General features: G+C 34.9%; 1 protein-coding gene across 1 annotated transcript; it reads left to right on the forward strand.

Moving 5' to 3' along the window:
• Positions 1–8268: 8268 nt before the first annotated feature.
• Positions 8269–13806, forward strand: LOC147810910 (uncharacterized). The gene is made up of 3 exons (XM_087162153.1): positions 8269–8904; positions 10252–13129; positions 13784–13806. Exons 1-3 carry the CDS (start codon positions 8269–8271, stop codon positions 13804–13806), a joined length of 3537 nt encoding a protein of 1178 aa, XP_087018279.1.
• The last annotated feature ends 2844 nt before the right edge of the window (positions 13807–16650 follow it).

Here is a 16650-nt window from a genome sequence, read left to right on the forward strand (position 1 = left end):
GTAGTATTGAATTATTGTCTTTTTCAATTTTATATCAATATCGTCTTTTTCAATTTTATATTTATTTTCATAGTTATTTTCAATTATTTTTAATTTATTATCTGAAAAGTTAAAGTGGTCCAAAGTTTGTTTTTTATTTAAAAAGAAGCAAGAAGCACTGATAGCAACTTTAGAAATAAACTATAATATGGATTTTACTAAATTAAGTTCCAGCTTTTTTGTTCAATTTATAATGGTATTCATTTGAGAATAAAGTGCTTTGAATCATGTTAAAAGATAAGTTTTTTTTCTTCCAAAAATTATTCCCCTTGAAGTGTATTTCTGCTAAAAGAGGGGCAAAAGATTCTGCTAAAAGAGGCATTAATAAACGGAAACTAATCGTGGAGTTTTTAAAGAAGCTTTATTACGCGAGATGCGATATATGCTTGTAGCTTTCTTTTCTTGTTTATTCACTGTGCAAAAGAATCTGATTGGACAAAAATATTTTGACGTCACTGCTGATCGTAGGGAGAAACAGGTAACAAAATCCCCATCTTAAGCCAGGGTACATTTAAGATACGACGCAAGTGTTTCACTTGAATAGCTATTTAAGACGATAGGCGTAACGTCCCGAACTTAAGACCGTCGCATACGTCGAGTGGCGTGTCTTAAGACTGTTTCAGTTGAATCCCAGCCTTAAATGATTTCCACAGCCGTGAAACAACGCTGTGAGCGATGTCGAACTCCCTGGCAACATCTGTTATTCTTCGCCCTTCTTCGATCTTTTCAATAATTCGGCCACGCTTAAAATCATCTAACTGATATCGGGAAGACATGCCGAAAATTTCAAGTTCGTCAACTAAATCTTTCCTGTAAAACTTTGACTTGAAACAACAACTCTCCACACGCGTCAAAACCTTTAAAGCTCTTATCAGCGCTATCACGTGATGAACAGACGTGAAAAAAAAATTTGCATACGCATACCTCTTCTTACTATATCCCGCATTTATTCTAATTTTCCACATTTTGCTTCCTTACATTTTGTGGTTGCTATTGTGAGAAACAACTTTTAACAGAAAAACAAAACAGTACTTTTATTAAAATTTACACACACCGTTATTCTAAAAACTCAAAATCTATATCGTACACAAGAACTGCTGTTGCCAAAACATGGAATACTAAATATGTAATAAGAATATAATTAATGTTCACGTGCACACTTTTACACTCGACCATCCTGACTTTTGGACGACCTCGTCCCTTCAAAACAAGTTATAATCCTTCAAGTAATGCGGCACATTTTTACATCTCTTTGGTCTACTGTTATCTTGACTTAAATTTTTATTTGGATCGTCGTTGCATTGATTTGTACTGTTGTTGTCGTTTATGGGTTCACAAGCAATGAAGTTTTCCTTACTTCCAGTAATATTGTCCCCATCATCAGACAGATCTTCGTCGTTGACCAGATGAAATAGTTTCATTTGCGAATCGTGGGCGGTAGTCGTATAATTATGTTGCCGTCTTCTTCCTTGTCCAACTACGCGTAAATCAGTAACTTGATAAGTGTCGGATGGTAATATTTTGATGACTGTTAAAGGACCTCTGTACTTAACTTGGGTTTTAGTGTTAGATAAGGCAGTTTGTTCAGGTAATCGTCTTACAACCACAACGTCACCTATATTGTACTTAAATGCATCACATCGATGTTTGTCATAATTCCTTTTCATCTTTTCCTGTGCATTGATAATACGTTCCTGGGCATCTCTTTGCAGTTTTGTTGGATTTACGTAGTCATTTGATGTTGGTAGTAGATCTTGAGGAAAATATCCAGGCTTTACTGGCGTGTATCCATACAAGAGTTCAAAAGGAGGTTTTCCAGTCGACCTACTCGGAGACCAGTTAATACACCGTTGTACTTCTGGTAATATTTTATCCCAATCCTTGTGAGATTCCGTTTGGACATTGGAAGATATCATTGGAATAAGTATACGATTGATGCGTTCAACTTGTCCATTAGCTTGTGGTCTTTGACTGGAATTTAATGTATGCTTGATTCCTAATTGCTTACAATAGCCTTCAAATGCCGAAGACGTGAAGCAGCTCCCTCTGTCTGTAATGATTCGCCTCGGAGAACCAAAATCATCAGTAAATTCATCGAGGTACTTCAAAACGCTTTTAGTTGAGCAACTAGGACATGGACGAAGGCGCACAAACTTAGTCATATTGTCGACCAAAACCAAAAGCTCCTTGTTGCGAGCTGAACTTGTTACAAATGGGCCAAGGAAATCCATATGCACAACTTCAAATGGGCGACTACCAGGTGGAATGGCATTAAGTTTACCTTGAGCCATTCCACCTGGTACTTTTGTAAATGCACATACGACGCACTGTCGTATATGCTGCTTGATATAACTTGCCATACGAGGAAACCAAAACTGTTTACATATCATTTGAATTACTTTCTCAACTCCAAAATGACCAGAAAAGTCGTGGAAACGACAGCAAGATACTTTCTCATTGATTTTGGCATTACAAACAACTTTCGTGTCTTGTTTCTATCACCTGATTCATAATGGAGGCGATAAAGTATTCCGTTAATCAACTCGAAATTATCGGCTAGTTGTTTTTCTTCTAGTGATCTATTTGTCTTTATTTTTCTTAAGGAAAATACAATTTTTTGCAAATCTTGATCTTGAGCTTGTATGAGGGCTACCCTGTCTTCTTCAGTAGAGATGTAAAATACCGTAGGCTCCCTTGTTAGTTCTACAGGACTCGTAATGTCCATTTCATGCAATGGTGTGCAAATTCTTTCTTCGACCGGTGAACGACTAAGGGCATCTACATGAGCCATTTTAGTACCATCTCGGTGTTTAACAATATAATTAAATTCGCTCAACAGTTCAGTCCATCTCGCTACCTGGGGTTTAATGTTCTTTTGCGTATTCAAGTATGTTATTGCTGAACAATCGGTGACTAATGTAAATTGCAAACCCAACAACAAAGGACGAAGTCTAGTCATTGACCATACCGCAGCTATCAGTTCTAAACGACTTGAATGATACCTTTCTTCTTCAGGAGTTGTTCGGCGACTTACGGAATAAACTAACTGAAAAGCACTAGACTTATTTCGTTGCAAGAGCATTCAAGCTAATCCAACAGATCTTGCATCAGTGTGTAATTCAGTTTCATCGCGTGGATCAAATAGTTTCAACACTGGTCTTGATACTAATTTAGAACGTAAGTTTTCAAAAGCATCATTTTGATCATCAGTCCATGTGAACGATGAATTTTTCTTTAGCATCCTTGTGAGGGGTTCAGCAATTGAAGCATATCGTGTTATAAATCGGCGAAAGAAACTTGTTAAGCCAAGAAAACGACGCAATTCATCTTTGGTCTTAGGAACGGGGTATTCAGCAATGGCAGCAAGTTTTCTTGGACCTGGTCGTATTCCATTTTTATCAATTACAAATCCCAAATACTCAATGTCTGACATTCCGAATTCACATTTAGATAGCTTCAGTGTCACCCCAGCTTTTAGCAACTTTTCAAGCACTTGTCGAAGCTTCACTATCATATCATCAAAGCCGATCGAACCGAAGAATATATCGTCAATAAAACATGATACACCGTTCCAAAGCAAATCACCCAAAGCTAATGACATCGCTCGCTGAAAAACAAGTGGTCCATTCGATAAGCCAAAAAACAAACGTGTAGGCTCATAATGTCCATCAGGAGTTGTAAAATCTGCCTTTCGTGAGGATTCTTCATCCATTGCTATCTGATTAAATCCTTGACATGCATCAAGGATGCAGAATAAACTAAAACCAGACAGTCTTTCAAGCAAATCATCGATGCAGGGTAATGGAAATTTATCCTTAACAGTTTGTGAATTTAAATGTCTGTAATCAATTACCATACGATGATCACCAGTTTTCTTAGATACAAGCAAAACTGTATTCAGAAGAACTGTCACGAATAACATCCTGATCTTTTAATTCTTGAACGATTTCTCTTAAAACTTGTCTCTCGTAGTTCGAAGCTAGGTAGGGTGAACGAGAAACAGGTTTACTACCTGGTGTCTCAATGATACGCATTATAGTGTTATTAATGCATCCTAGTTTATCTTGTTTTAAAGCAAAACACAGCCTAAATTCATTTAACAAATCGCATAAAATTTGCTGCTGTTCCTTATTTATTGATGGTCCAATTTTAACACATTCTCTATCAATAGGGTTTCGCACAATTTCTTTTGCTAATAAAACGGCTGGGGTTGAATCCGCATCTTCTTTAACCATTGAATTGTAACTATTTTCAGATACCAAATTTCCTCGCAAGATAACACGATTTTTCTTTAATTGTAATTTTACGCTACTAGGATTCACGACGGGCACTTGGGATTTACCATCGTGGATAGCAAACGTAACATCCTTGCTTAGACCATCTCGATCACTGCAGGAAATAAATCCGTTTTGAGATTTGCATGCACTGAAGACAGTTACCAATTGAACTGTACGTGGTTCAATCGCGCACTTTTCGAGGGTCTTCAACACAACCCTATCAGGCATTTCATTAATCTGGAAATCATGCAAAAAATCCAGCTCTTCCACGTGAACTAACTTGGACCTGCCTTGATTTCTAACCATTATTATCTCGGGTGAGTCAATGATGTCGTTTCCGATGAGAACATCCCGGCCTTCAAATGTATCATCAGTTACTACATAAAACAGAACTTCCTTCAGCTTTACCCTGTCGATAGTCACATTAAGTATGATAATTCCTAGTGACTCCCTTACACCTCCAATACCTCGAATTCGTGTAACTATATTTTTATGAATATTTTAATTAAACGTTTGTGCAAAACTATATTTTAACATAGATATATCAGCAGCGGTATCCATAAGAGCACTAGTATTTACTTCTTCTATGATAATATTCTTCGTTGTACTATTACTGGAACTGGGTAAAAACGAAACTGCATTGACTAATGGGAAAGACGCTCTCTTTGGACATTCCTTTGTACCATGTCCTTCTGTTTTGCAGGCAGTACAAAACTTTGGACGCTTTGGCTTTACACAATCACGGGCAAAATGGCCGGTATCATAACAATTGTAGCAAACAGTTTGATTATTAGTTGTACTTCGACTTGGCTCTGTTTGTTTGCCCTTGGCGATATTTTCTTCTTTCAAAAACTTATTGTTACTATATTTATTATTATACTGAATATGATTCTTAAAAACATCTTTGAGTTCAATAAATTCATCTACCTTTTCAGCTAATGTATAGGGTGAAATTATATGGGTCCACTGATCCAAGTAACGTTCTCGTATATCTGGCGGCACCCGAGCTTTCATTCGATCTGTGATGATCAGGTCTTTTAAACTCTCAAAACTACTTATTTTAAGTCCTGCAGTCCACCCATTAAATTACGTTTCAAGCTCGTGGTAATATTCTTTCCATGACTTTCCATCAGTATTCTCATGAGAATAAAAAAGTTGTCTAAATTTTTCAGGACTTAGTCAAAAGCACTTAAGCAAAAGAGATTTAACATAGTCATAATTTTCTGACTGTTCTTCTGGTTCTCTCATTATCATTTGGACAATTTCACTTGGTAACTGGTTAATTAAACATGCCATCCACAATGTACTTGGCATTTGTACTCTTTTCATTACTCTCTCGAAATGTACTAAATAAAGGCTGATATCCTCATTACTCGTAGAAAACTTTCTCAGTTGTGACTGCCAATCAACTTTTGGCGACGATGTTATTACTTCAGTTTCGACTACTTCTGAAGTTTTAGCAGCAATATCTAACTTCTTGAGTTCCAATTCATGTTGGCGATCGGCTTTTTCTTTTTCCAATGCATATTGGCGATCGGCTTTTTCTTTCTCTTCTTGACGAAGGCGCTCGGCGTCTTCAACTAAATTTTCTACCATTCCTCGAACCATTTCTTCATCGTAATTCTCGCTATTCAATATTAACTTTCTCAAGTCAGGGATTTTCAAAGTAGTAGACGAAGCATCTTCAGATAACTCATTAGCTAGGTAACGTAACTGATCCTTACGAAGTCGCGATAAAGATGCCATTTCAAACTAAAAATTAATTACAGTTGCCTGTTTATCCCACTTCTGATAATGTAAGAAACAACTTTTAAAAGAAAAACAAAACAATACTTTTATTAAAATTTACACACACCGTTATTCTAAAAACTCAAAATCTATATCGTACACAAGAACTGCTGTTGCCAAAACATGGAATACTAAATATGTAATAAGAATATAATTAATGTTCACGTGCACACTTTTACACTATGGATGATAGTGTTATCCGTCCTTAGCAATTGTCCAGCAGTGTAGTTTAAAAGTCTGATGGTCAACTTTGCTCATTTGTTTAAAATGTACTGTGTTTTTTACATTCGCACAATGAAAGTTATAACACTTTTTAAAAGCTTCAGTTATAAGACTTTATTAAAAATGTTAAAACAAAATTTATTCATGGTACAATTGTAGGAGATAGTTTTTTTAATCTCCCTTTTAAACACACACTACTTGGTTACATTTTAAAACACATGGCATCCTCTCAGTCACCCGTTGCCACCCTCAGCAACAAGTGAAGGAAATTTTGGTTGGTTGGTGCGTGGCCGGAGGCCATAGCTACCAACACGTTTGTGATATTCTCCCCCTCTGATTCCGAGGTTACGTCCCGGGGAGGAATCAGAATTCATCTTTGGTCTGCCTCTCCTTCGGAGAGGTAAAATAGGTTCTGTTGCTTGTGTATCAGAGTTGCATTGTCTCAATGCTGAGGTGTGGTAGGTCCCAACAGGAACACGTGGCTTATCTGGGTGGGCAAGTTCATAGGAGGTAGGCGACTTCTTTCGAAGTATGAGATACGGCCCATCTCTTTTAGGTACAAATTTGGCAGTAATTCCTTTCTTAGCATTACTGAGTGGATGTAGAGTCACCCACACTTTCGAACCTACAGCATAAGTGGGGTTTTGCTGGCGTTTTGAGTCGAAATATGTTTTATGCCGATCTTGGGATTTTTCTACATTATCTCTAACAGTCAAGAGGATAGAAGAAAACTTTCTGAGATACGGGGTTATCTCAGGGACAAAGTTATCGCTTTGGATAACCGTTCGAATATCATGCTTTACCTCTTGAACTGTCCTGAGCTCTCGTCCAAACTGAAGGTATGCAGCAGTATACCCGGTCGTTTCACACTTTGATGTGTTCATAGCGAATCGGATGGCTGGTAGGTGGTCAACCCAATTTCTATGCTCTTGGCCAACAAGAATAGCCAAGCGAGGTTTCAGGTCCCTGTTCTTTCTTTCTACAGGATTTGCTTGGGGATGGTATACCGGCACCAAACATTGCTTAATATCAAGCAGAAAACAAAGCTGTTGCATTACACTGCTCACAAACTGTGAGCCATTATCGCTGATAACTCTTCTAGGCAATCCATATCTCAAGATCACCTCCTCCAACAGAGTGATTGCACACTCCTTAGCTGTGGCTTGGGCTAAAGCAGTGGTTCCCAACCTGGGGGCGATCGCCCCAAAGGGGGCGATAGAGCTTCTCAAGTGGGCGATAATCCTTAGGGGGGCGATCAGGGGGCGACGAGTACTCAAAAGATAAAAATTGCTAATAATATTAATAATAAAAGCTATTTGAGATTGAAATTGAAAATATATATGAAACCTATGGTTCTGGTGTAGACAAAGAATTATGATAGTTAAAAATTAAAAAAAATTCAAGTGCAGGATCGTTTTCGTCATACGTTTTGGTATCGCAGGCGGAAATCTGATAAATCACTCTGTTCCTCTGAGCAATAATACTGTTTCCAGGCGTATTGATGAGATGGCCGCCGACGTTGAATCAAAACTCATCAAATTTCTGAAAGAAGGTAAATTTGCGTTGCAGATTGATGAATCAACTGTGATAGATAACAAAGATGTTGTTAATTATAATTTCTAATACTCAATAGATGGCGCTCTGCGCAGTAATGTAAAATCATTTAGTTTCTAATCAGTTTCCTCCATAACACTGTAACATCATCATCATCCTTCTTGTTATTAAATATATTTTATGTTAAAAGGCGTTTGTAATGATTGAAAACCCCGAGACCAGAGATCATATCACCGTATTTAATATTGGCGCACCAACCTGGAGCTAAGAATTTGATTAAAGGTGAGTGCACTTGATTTAAATAATGGATTCATACGATGATTTGAAAAATAAAAGAAAAACAATTCGCTCTTTAACAACTCGATTAATAACAAAAATTTAAAATTTGATGAATGATGATAATGTTGAAACTAAAGAAAAGATCGAAGAATTAATAGATTATAAGGAACAGTTAATTGATAAAAATAAAAGTTTAAAAGCAATAAATAATCGAATTGAACCACTAATTGAAAGTGAGGAAATAGAAAATGAAATTACTGGAATTGAAGAATATTCGGAAAAAATAATAAAGTGGCAATCTCGAATCGCAAGATATTTGAAAGAAAACAATAAAGAAAGTAGAGGAGGAGAAGAATCATTTAACAGCGCACAATCTAAATTTGTTCCAGAAATAAGTAATGCAGTTAAACTCCCAAAACTAAGCATAAACAAATTTTACGGAGAAACAACATTATGGCTTGAATTTTGGAATCAATTTGAAATCGCGATCCATGAAAACGAAAGTTTAACTGAGATACAAAAATTTACTTATTTAAAAAGCTTACTCGGTGGAATTGCATTAAATGCTATTAAAGGGTTTGCTTTGACTAAAGAAAATTATACCAAAAGTATAGAATTGTTAAAAGATAGATTTGGGCGCGAAGATTTAGTGATTAATAGTCATATGAATCGTCTATTAAATCTTGATCCCGTAAAAAATTCTAGTGATATTAGAACATTACGGAATTTATATGATAATTTAGAAGTAAACATTAGATCTTTAGAAAGCTTAAATGTAGTCTCTGGAACATATGGACACTTATTATGCCCTATATTATTAAAACTAATACCAGAAGATTTAACTTTAGAATACAATCGCAAACGAAAATCAAAATCAGAATTTAATGTTTCGGAATTAATTCAATTTATTAAGGAAGAAATTCAAGTACGCGAATCATCTACATTATTCCATGATAATGCTAAGAAAAATAAACACTATAATTATTATAATCCCAGGGAAGTAATAAATAACAAAAAACAGTTCAGATCGAATATTCCCACAGCTTCAGCATTGGCTACTAATGTAAAATTTAATTGTGTATTTTGTAAATCAGAACATGATTCATTTATTTGTGAAAAAATGTCGGTTTCTGAAAAAAGAGAAAGATTAATGCGCGAAGGTCGTTGCTTTAAATGTTTCCGAAAATCACATTTAAGTTCACAATGTAGGAGTAAAATTAGTCCTTGTAAAAAATGTAATAGTAAATCTCATCACGAAATAATTTGTTTTGGAATTCCGAAAACTCAAAACGAAAGTTCGCAAGAAACCGCGGAGAAAAATACAGTCGTAGCCAGCGTTTCTCATGTCGAAGAGGGACAAAAAGGGGAATTTCAGTCAGTGATTTTACAAACATGTGTTGCGGAATTGCATTCAGCAGACAAAACGCAGGAGATAAATATTTTATTTGATTCCGCATCGATGAGGTCATTCATTACTAGAGAATTAGCTCAAAAGCTTAATCTCCCGATAATAAGAAAGGAAAATTTATTAGTTTATACTTTTGGAAGCCGTGAACCGCAAGAAAAAACATTTGATATAGTAAAGGCGAGTATAAGCAATAAAAAATATCCTACTCGAAGGTCAGAGTTCGAATTATTGGTTTCAAGTACCATAACACGTGCATCTTTCCCACCTCATAATAATAAAATAAAGTTGCTTCTAGAGGATTTTGCGCTTACTGATTTATGTCTTTCGAAAGGAATAAATTCCATTGATATATTAATTGGAGCAGATTATTATTGGAAACTCCACACTGGGTACATAAAGGAGTTGACTAAAGATTTGTTTTATGTCGAAACATTACTCGGCGGAAGCGTAACTGGGATTACTCATTCAGATTTAAAAAATGACTCTATCATTGAAAATTTATGTTATTGTAAGGAAATATTTAATTGTGAGGAATTAACTAGTGAAAATAATTCTTGTGATGATATAAATTTACAGTTACGGAAATTTTGGGATATTGAAAGCTTAGGCATAAATGATAAAATTCAGAATACACCTTTAGAGCAAGAAACTTTAAAACAGTTTGAACAAAATATAAAATTTCAGGATGGCAGATACGTAGTTAAATTACCATTTAAAGATGAGGTAAACATTTCTGACAATTTTAATTTATCTAAAAGAAGGTTAATTAGTTTAACATCGCGTTTTAATAAAAATCCTTCTTTGCATGATAATTATGCTAGTATTTTTAAAGAACAATTATCGGAAGGAATAATAGAACCTGTTAATGATAAATCAATAGTTCCAAATATGGTTTATTACTTACCTCATCATCCAGTAATTAGAAATGATAAACAAACTACAAAGTTACGGATAGTTTTTGATGCTTCGGCTAAAGAAAAAAATTGCCACTCTCTAAATGATAACTTATTATCGGGTCCCAATCTAAACCCTAATCTTTTAATTTTACTATTAAAATTTCGCGAGTTTAAAATAGGAATAATTGCTGATTGTGAAAAGGCTTTCCTACAATTGTTAATTGATGAACATGATAGGGACTATCTTAGATTTCTTTGGTCAGAGCAATTCCCTCCCAAGAAAATTGAGGTTTTTCGCAATAGAACCGTAACTTTCGGAGTAAAATCATCAACATTTTTACTGGCTGGAACAATAAAGTATCATATCAAAAATTATAAAGAATCTCATCCTTTGGCGTGTAAGGTTTTAAATGAAAATTTGTATGTCGACGATCTTATTACTGGTACAAATACGATTGAAGATGGACTACTATTATCCAGGGACACTAAATTAATATTAAACGATGCATCAATAAATCTTAGGAAGTGGAAGAGTAATTCTAAGGCGTTATGCCAAAAATGGCAAGACACAAAATTTGAAAAATTTCCTAGTGAAGAAACAGTACCTTTAAAGGTTTTAGGATTAGTTTGGAATACTTTAAAAGATGAATTTAATTTAGATTTAAGTTCTTTAATTGACTCTTTGGAAAATGTGAAAAATACTAAGAGAAGCGTATTACGCATATCATCGAAATTATTTGATCCAATGGGATATATAACAGCATTCACGATTAGAATTAAAATTCTTCTTCAAGAAATATGGGAACAAGGCTTAGAATGGGATGAGGAATTCGGAGATATTTTAAGACTGAAATGGGAAAAATGGTATAAGGAAGTAAATGTATTAAAGGAACTTTCACTACCAAGATATTATTTTCATGAAGAAGATAGCTGTTCCGAAGTAGGGAATTATAAGATAATTATATTTTGTGACGCAAGTGAGAAGGCGTATGGAGCGATTGCATATATTCGATATGAAAGAAATCAAAAATTTTACGTAAGCTTCGTTACTTCAAAGGCACGCGTTGCACCATTGAAGAAGTTGAGTCTACCAAGATTGGAACTGATGGCCACTCTTATAGGTTCCAGATTATTGGATACTTTAAGGAAAGTGTTTCAAATAAATAACAACTATATTCTATATTCTGACTCAACCATAGCCCTTAGTTGGATTCGAGGAAATGCAAATCAGTGGAAGACATTTATTTCAAACAGAGTAAGTGAGATCCAAACTTTAGCAGATCCTACTAATTGGAAGTACATAAAGGGAAATGATAATCCAGCTGATATCATATCAAGAGGATGCAGTGCTAATGATTTGCTCTCAAGTGCAACTATTTTTAATGGACCAACATGGCTGACATTAAGCGAAGAAAAATGGCCGAAAAACGAAGAAAATTTTAGAAGATCAGATGTAGATGAAGAAAAGAGATCGAAATTTATTGCAGTTAATTATGCAAGTGAAAATAATGTTAACGATTCAATTTTCGATATCCACAAATTTAGTTCTATTAAGAAGGTTTACCGAATAACAGCCTGGATTAGAAGATTTATAACGAATTTGAGAACGAAGAAAGAAGATAGAATCAAAAATGTTTTAACTGCAGAAGAATTAGAAGAAGCTGAAAACCTTTGGTTGAGACACGTACAAGCAAAGAACTACAGTAAGGATATAGATTGCTTAAAGGAAGGACAACATTTACAGAAGTGCTCAAAAATCAGAGACTTAAATCCGTTCATTTCTGACAAAGGGTTTCTACTTGTGGGTGGAAGACTACAGCACTCCAATTTGAACTATTATGAAAAACATCCTATACTATTACCATCAAAAACTAAATTTACAGAACTGATAGTGAAAGAAGCACACGAAAAGACCCTACACTCTGGTATTTCAGACACATTAACACAGGTGCGAGAGAAATTCTGGATTCCGAAAGGTCGGCAATTTATTAAGTCAATAATTGGAAGATGCGTCTTATGTAAAAGATTCAATGTTCGATCAGGAAGAGAAATCATGGCTCCTCTTCCTAAGGACAGAATAGAACAGTCACCTCCATTTTCAGTTACAGGCCTGGATTTTGCTGGACCCTTATTTGTGAAAGACTCTGACAGTAAGTTTTACATCATGCTATGCACCTGTGCAGTTACACGAGCGATACACCTGGAAATTGTTTCCAGTTTAACAACTGAAGCATTTTTACTTGCTTTTCGTCGCTTCATATCCAGAAGAGGACCTTGTTCTGTAATTTATTCAGACAATGCTCAGACGTTCAAACGAGCAGAGTTTGAATTGAAAAAAATGTGGACTATTTTGAGCAGTTCTGAAGTGAGTGAGTTTTATTCCTCAAAAGGAATAATGTGGAAATTCATCGTTGAAAGAGCACCTTGGTGGGGTGGATTCTACGAGCGAATGGTTCGTTCAATGAAAATCATTCTTCGGAAATTACTGAGGAAAACATCGTTGACTAGTGAAGAACTCGAAACAGTTCTATGTGAAATAGAAGCTGTGATTAACTCGAGGCCTATTACTTACGTGACTACAGATTCTCCAGAAACTTTTCCTCTGACGCCATCCCACATGCTACTTGGAAGACGATTAATAAGTTTACCATCAGTCAAATTATCCGGTATTGACTGCATGATTGACAAAAAAATGATAATTAAAAAATTTAAATATCGAGAAAGACTTATAAATCAATTTTGGAAGAAATGGAAAAGGGATTATCTTTTAAATTTAAGAGCTGTCAATTATGTAAATTTGGATAAAGGTAATCAAAATTTTAAGGTAAATGATATTGTCTTGATTCATGATGACAAACTTCCAAGGAGCATGTGGAAACTTGGAAAAATTGTGGAAACATTTCAAGGACGTGATAACAAAATAAGAGCATGTGCTTTGAAAACAGATACGTCAATAATAAAACGTCCTATAAATTTATTATATAATTTAGAAGTGAACAATTAAATTAATATGAACATTCTATTTGAACTTTAAATTTACATTTATTATTATTTGAACATTTTATTTTACAATATTACTTAAGATAATCATTTAACTAACAAATTAAGTTTATCTTAAGATATTATTTGAACTTTTTTGATTTAAAGAAAATATGCATACATATATATTTTCTTGTTTAAATGCATGTTTGTTTAAAATTGAAATATTTTGCATGTGAAAGAATTTGTGTTGTGAAAATTGCTTGATTTATTATTCATGATATGATAATTTAATTTCATCAATTGATATTTACTTAAATTTCAATAATTTCATTTAAAAGGTAATAGTTTGTTAAAGGTTTGAACTAATGCTCATGAAACATATTATTTTAAGAATTCAATTAATATTATTGCATTATAATCTTTATATTATTAAGAAGGGCTCATATTGTAAAAAGGTAAGATTATATTATATTTTAAATATTGGTACCTTACATTTGAGAAAAATAACTTTGATTAATATATGAAATGACTAAATTGTTATGAACTAAGAGTTCATCGGGGGGAAGTTTGTTAATTATAATTTCTAATACTCAATAGATGGCGCTCTGCGCAGTAATGTAAAATCATTTAGTTTCTAATCAGTTTCCTCCATAACACTGTAACATCATCATCATCCTTCTTGTTATTAAATATATTTTATGTTAAAAGGCGTTTGTAATGATTGAAAACCCCGAGATCAGAGATCATATCACCGTATTTAATAGATGTTTTAGCTTACGTGAGATTCATAAATGAGAGTAAGGAGATTAACGAGGAAATGTTGTTTACAAGAACTTTGAACACAGATACAAAAGGATCGTCGATTTTTAAATTGGTCAAAGATTATTTTGAGGTAAATGAAATTCCCCTCACAAATGTAAGTGCTTGTGCAACAGATGGTGCTCCAACCATGTCTGGTTGTCATACTGGGTTTCTGGGTCACTTTAAAAAAGAAGTACCGGAAGTTATCTCACCATTCATTATGTCATTAATCGTCAACTTTTGACTGCGAAAAATTGGTTATTTCTGGCATCAATAAAATCAAAGCTAATTCTCCTAATAACCGTTTGTTCCGAGAACTTTGCCATGAAAATGATGAAGATTTCGAATTTCTGCTCCTACATACAGCTGTGAGATGGCTTTCAAAAGGAAACTGAGCCGTTTCTTTGAATTGCTGGATTCGGTTACTGAGTTTCTCGACATCATTGATCCTGTTTTAAGTGAGAGTTTGAAGCAACGCAAGTTGGAAACTGCGTACCTCACTCATAGTCTTGAAAAAATTAAGGAAATCAACGTAAAACTTCAAGGAAATAAAATGAACATTATCAAGGCTAAGGGAATCATATCTTCATTCATCGCCAAGTTTGATATCTACAAGTCAAACATTGGTCGCAAAGAGCTAATGCAACTTCCAACTCTTAAAAAGTGTTCAATGGCAGATATCGAGATTCTCGAAAATAAAACTTAATTTTTACTGATCACCTTGATCAGTTATGGAATCAAGATTTAAAGATTTAATGAAATTAGAAATTCCGGATTGGATTTTCGATCCTTCCTCTTTTGAAGTTGTGGATAAGCTCACTTCCTCTTTGTAGACTGAGATTTTAGATTTGAAGTATGACTGTGAGGCTAAAGTCGTCTTTAAAAAATACGGTTACAAGTTCGCTTGGGTAAAGCTTATGGACACTTATCCACAATTGTGGAAACAAACTGAGCCGCTTCTTATCTCGTTCCCGTCAACATATTTAGTAGAGACAGGATTTAGTTCTGTCTTCCAGCTGCTCACAAAGCAAAGAGAAAGGTTGGATATTTGCTTCAAAGGAGACCCGCGTTTAAATCTGAGGGGCATAAAACCTGACATTCAAGCTTTAACTTGAAATACACCAAGCACAGGGCAGTCATTGAAGTGGTAAAAATGTACTTTCTCAATCTTCATTTCTTTCTGAAATTTTAGTTGTTAACGTTTTAACTTTTTCTTGATTACATTAAAATATGAATTAAAAAAAATTTACTTTTGTTTTGATTATTCCGTTTTAAATATCATTTCTTTTTGAAAAAAAAAGATGCACAATTTCTTTTTTAATTAATAAAAATGACAGGCTAAATGTGCCTCCTTATTTGCATTACAATTTAAATTAAAATCAAATAACATTGCATATATTCAGTGTTTGGTTGCTCACAAGTAACAATGAATGGTTTTTTGAGCAAAAAGAGAAAGGGGCGATATGTATCAGCCAACCCTAAGAGGGGGGCGATGGTCCATAAAAGGTTGGGAACCACTGGGCTAAAGCAAATAGCTCAACCCATCTAGTTGAACAGTCCTCAACGATGAAGATCCATTTCTTTTTATCTTTACCTTCGGGCAATGGACCAAATAGGTCTATGGATAGGCTTTCAAATCTTTGATTATGTACAGGAGTCTGAAGAAGACCAGCTGGCTTTTGAGTGGAAGCTTTATAGCGGTTGCATTCGACACAGTTTTTAATATATTCGGTGATAAATCTTCTCATACCAGTCCAAAAGAATCTTTTGGAGATTCGATCCAGGGTACCTTCTATACCGTAATGGCCAGCAGTTGGCGCATCATGAAATTCTTTAAGGATTTGACCTCTTTCTTGCATAGGGACTACTAGTTGAGCTTCGTCCGAGTCACTATCATGGGAGTATCTATAGAGAACTCCCCTATTCATGATATATCCACGTTCAGTCCAGCGATTAAGATCTACTTCATCTGAGCGATCTTCAAATGCTTCTATAATCTTTCGTAAATCATTATCCTTCAGCTGTTCAGTGCGTATATCACTTGGTGATCGAGTTGGAAGATCAATTGTAACTGAACAGAGACAACAAGGATTTCTCTCTTCATGAACACAAGGTGGGCGAGACAGCATGTCCGCAATGACATTGTTTCTTCCTGGGATGTACTGTATATTCAGGTTGTAAGATTGTAGTTGCAAGGCCCATCGGGCCAACCTTCCTGATGGAGATTTAATACTTAACAACCACTTCAAGGGTTGATGGTCAGAAGATATTGTCACCTGGGCACCATCTATGTACCCTCTAAATTTATTCAAAGCCCAAATAACAGCTAGAGCTTCCCTCTCTGTAGTCGAGTAGTTTTGCTCTGCAGATGTTAAAAGACGACTAGCATATTCTATTGGGTGTT

This window comes from Parasteatoda tepidariorum, chromosome 4 (assembly GCF_982258835.1).
Source record: "Parasteatoda tepidariorum strain Cologne lab strain chromosome 4, Ptep-v5.0, whole genome shotgun sequence".
In the NCBI taxonomy this organism is placed as follows: Eukaryota; Metazoa; Arthropoda; class Arachnida; order Araneae; family Theridiidae; genus Parasteatoda; species Parasteatoda tepidariorum.

Bases quoted from the DNA above. Each gene is read 5' to 3' on its own strand.
- LOC147810910 (XM_087162153.1), top strand. From the start codon at position 8,269: ATGAATGATGATAATGTTGAAACTAAAGAAAAGATCGAAGAATTAATA. The intron at 8,905-10,251 runs GTAAACATTAGA...ATAAAATTTCAG, and splicing joins ATTTATATGATAATTTAGAA to GATGGCAGATACGTAGTTAA. The intron at 13,130-13,783 runs GTATTGACTGCA...TTCATTTAAAAG, and splicing joins ACCATCAGTCAAATTATCCG to GTAATAGTTTGTTAAAGGTT.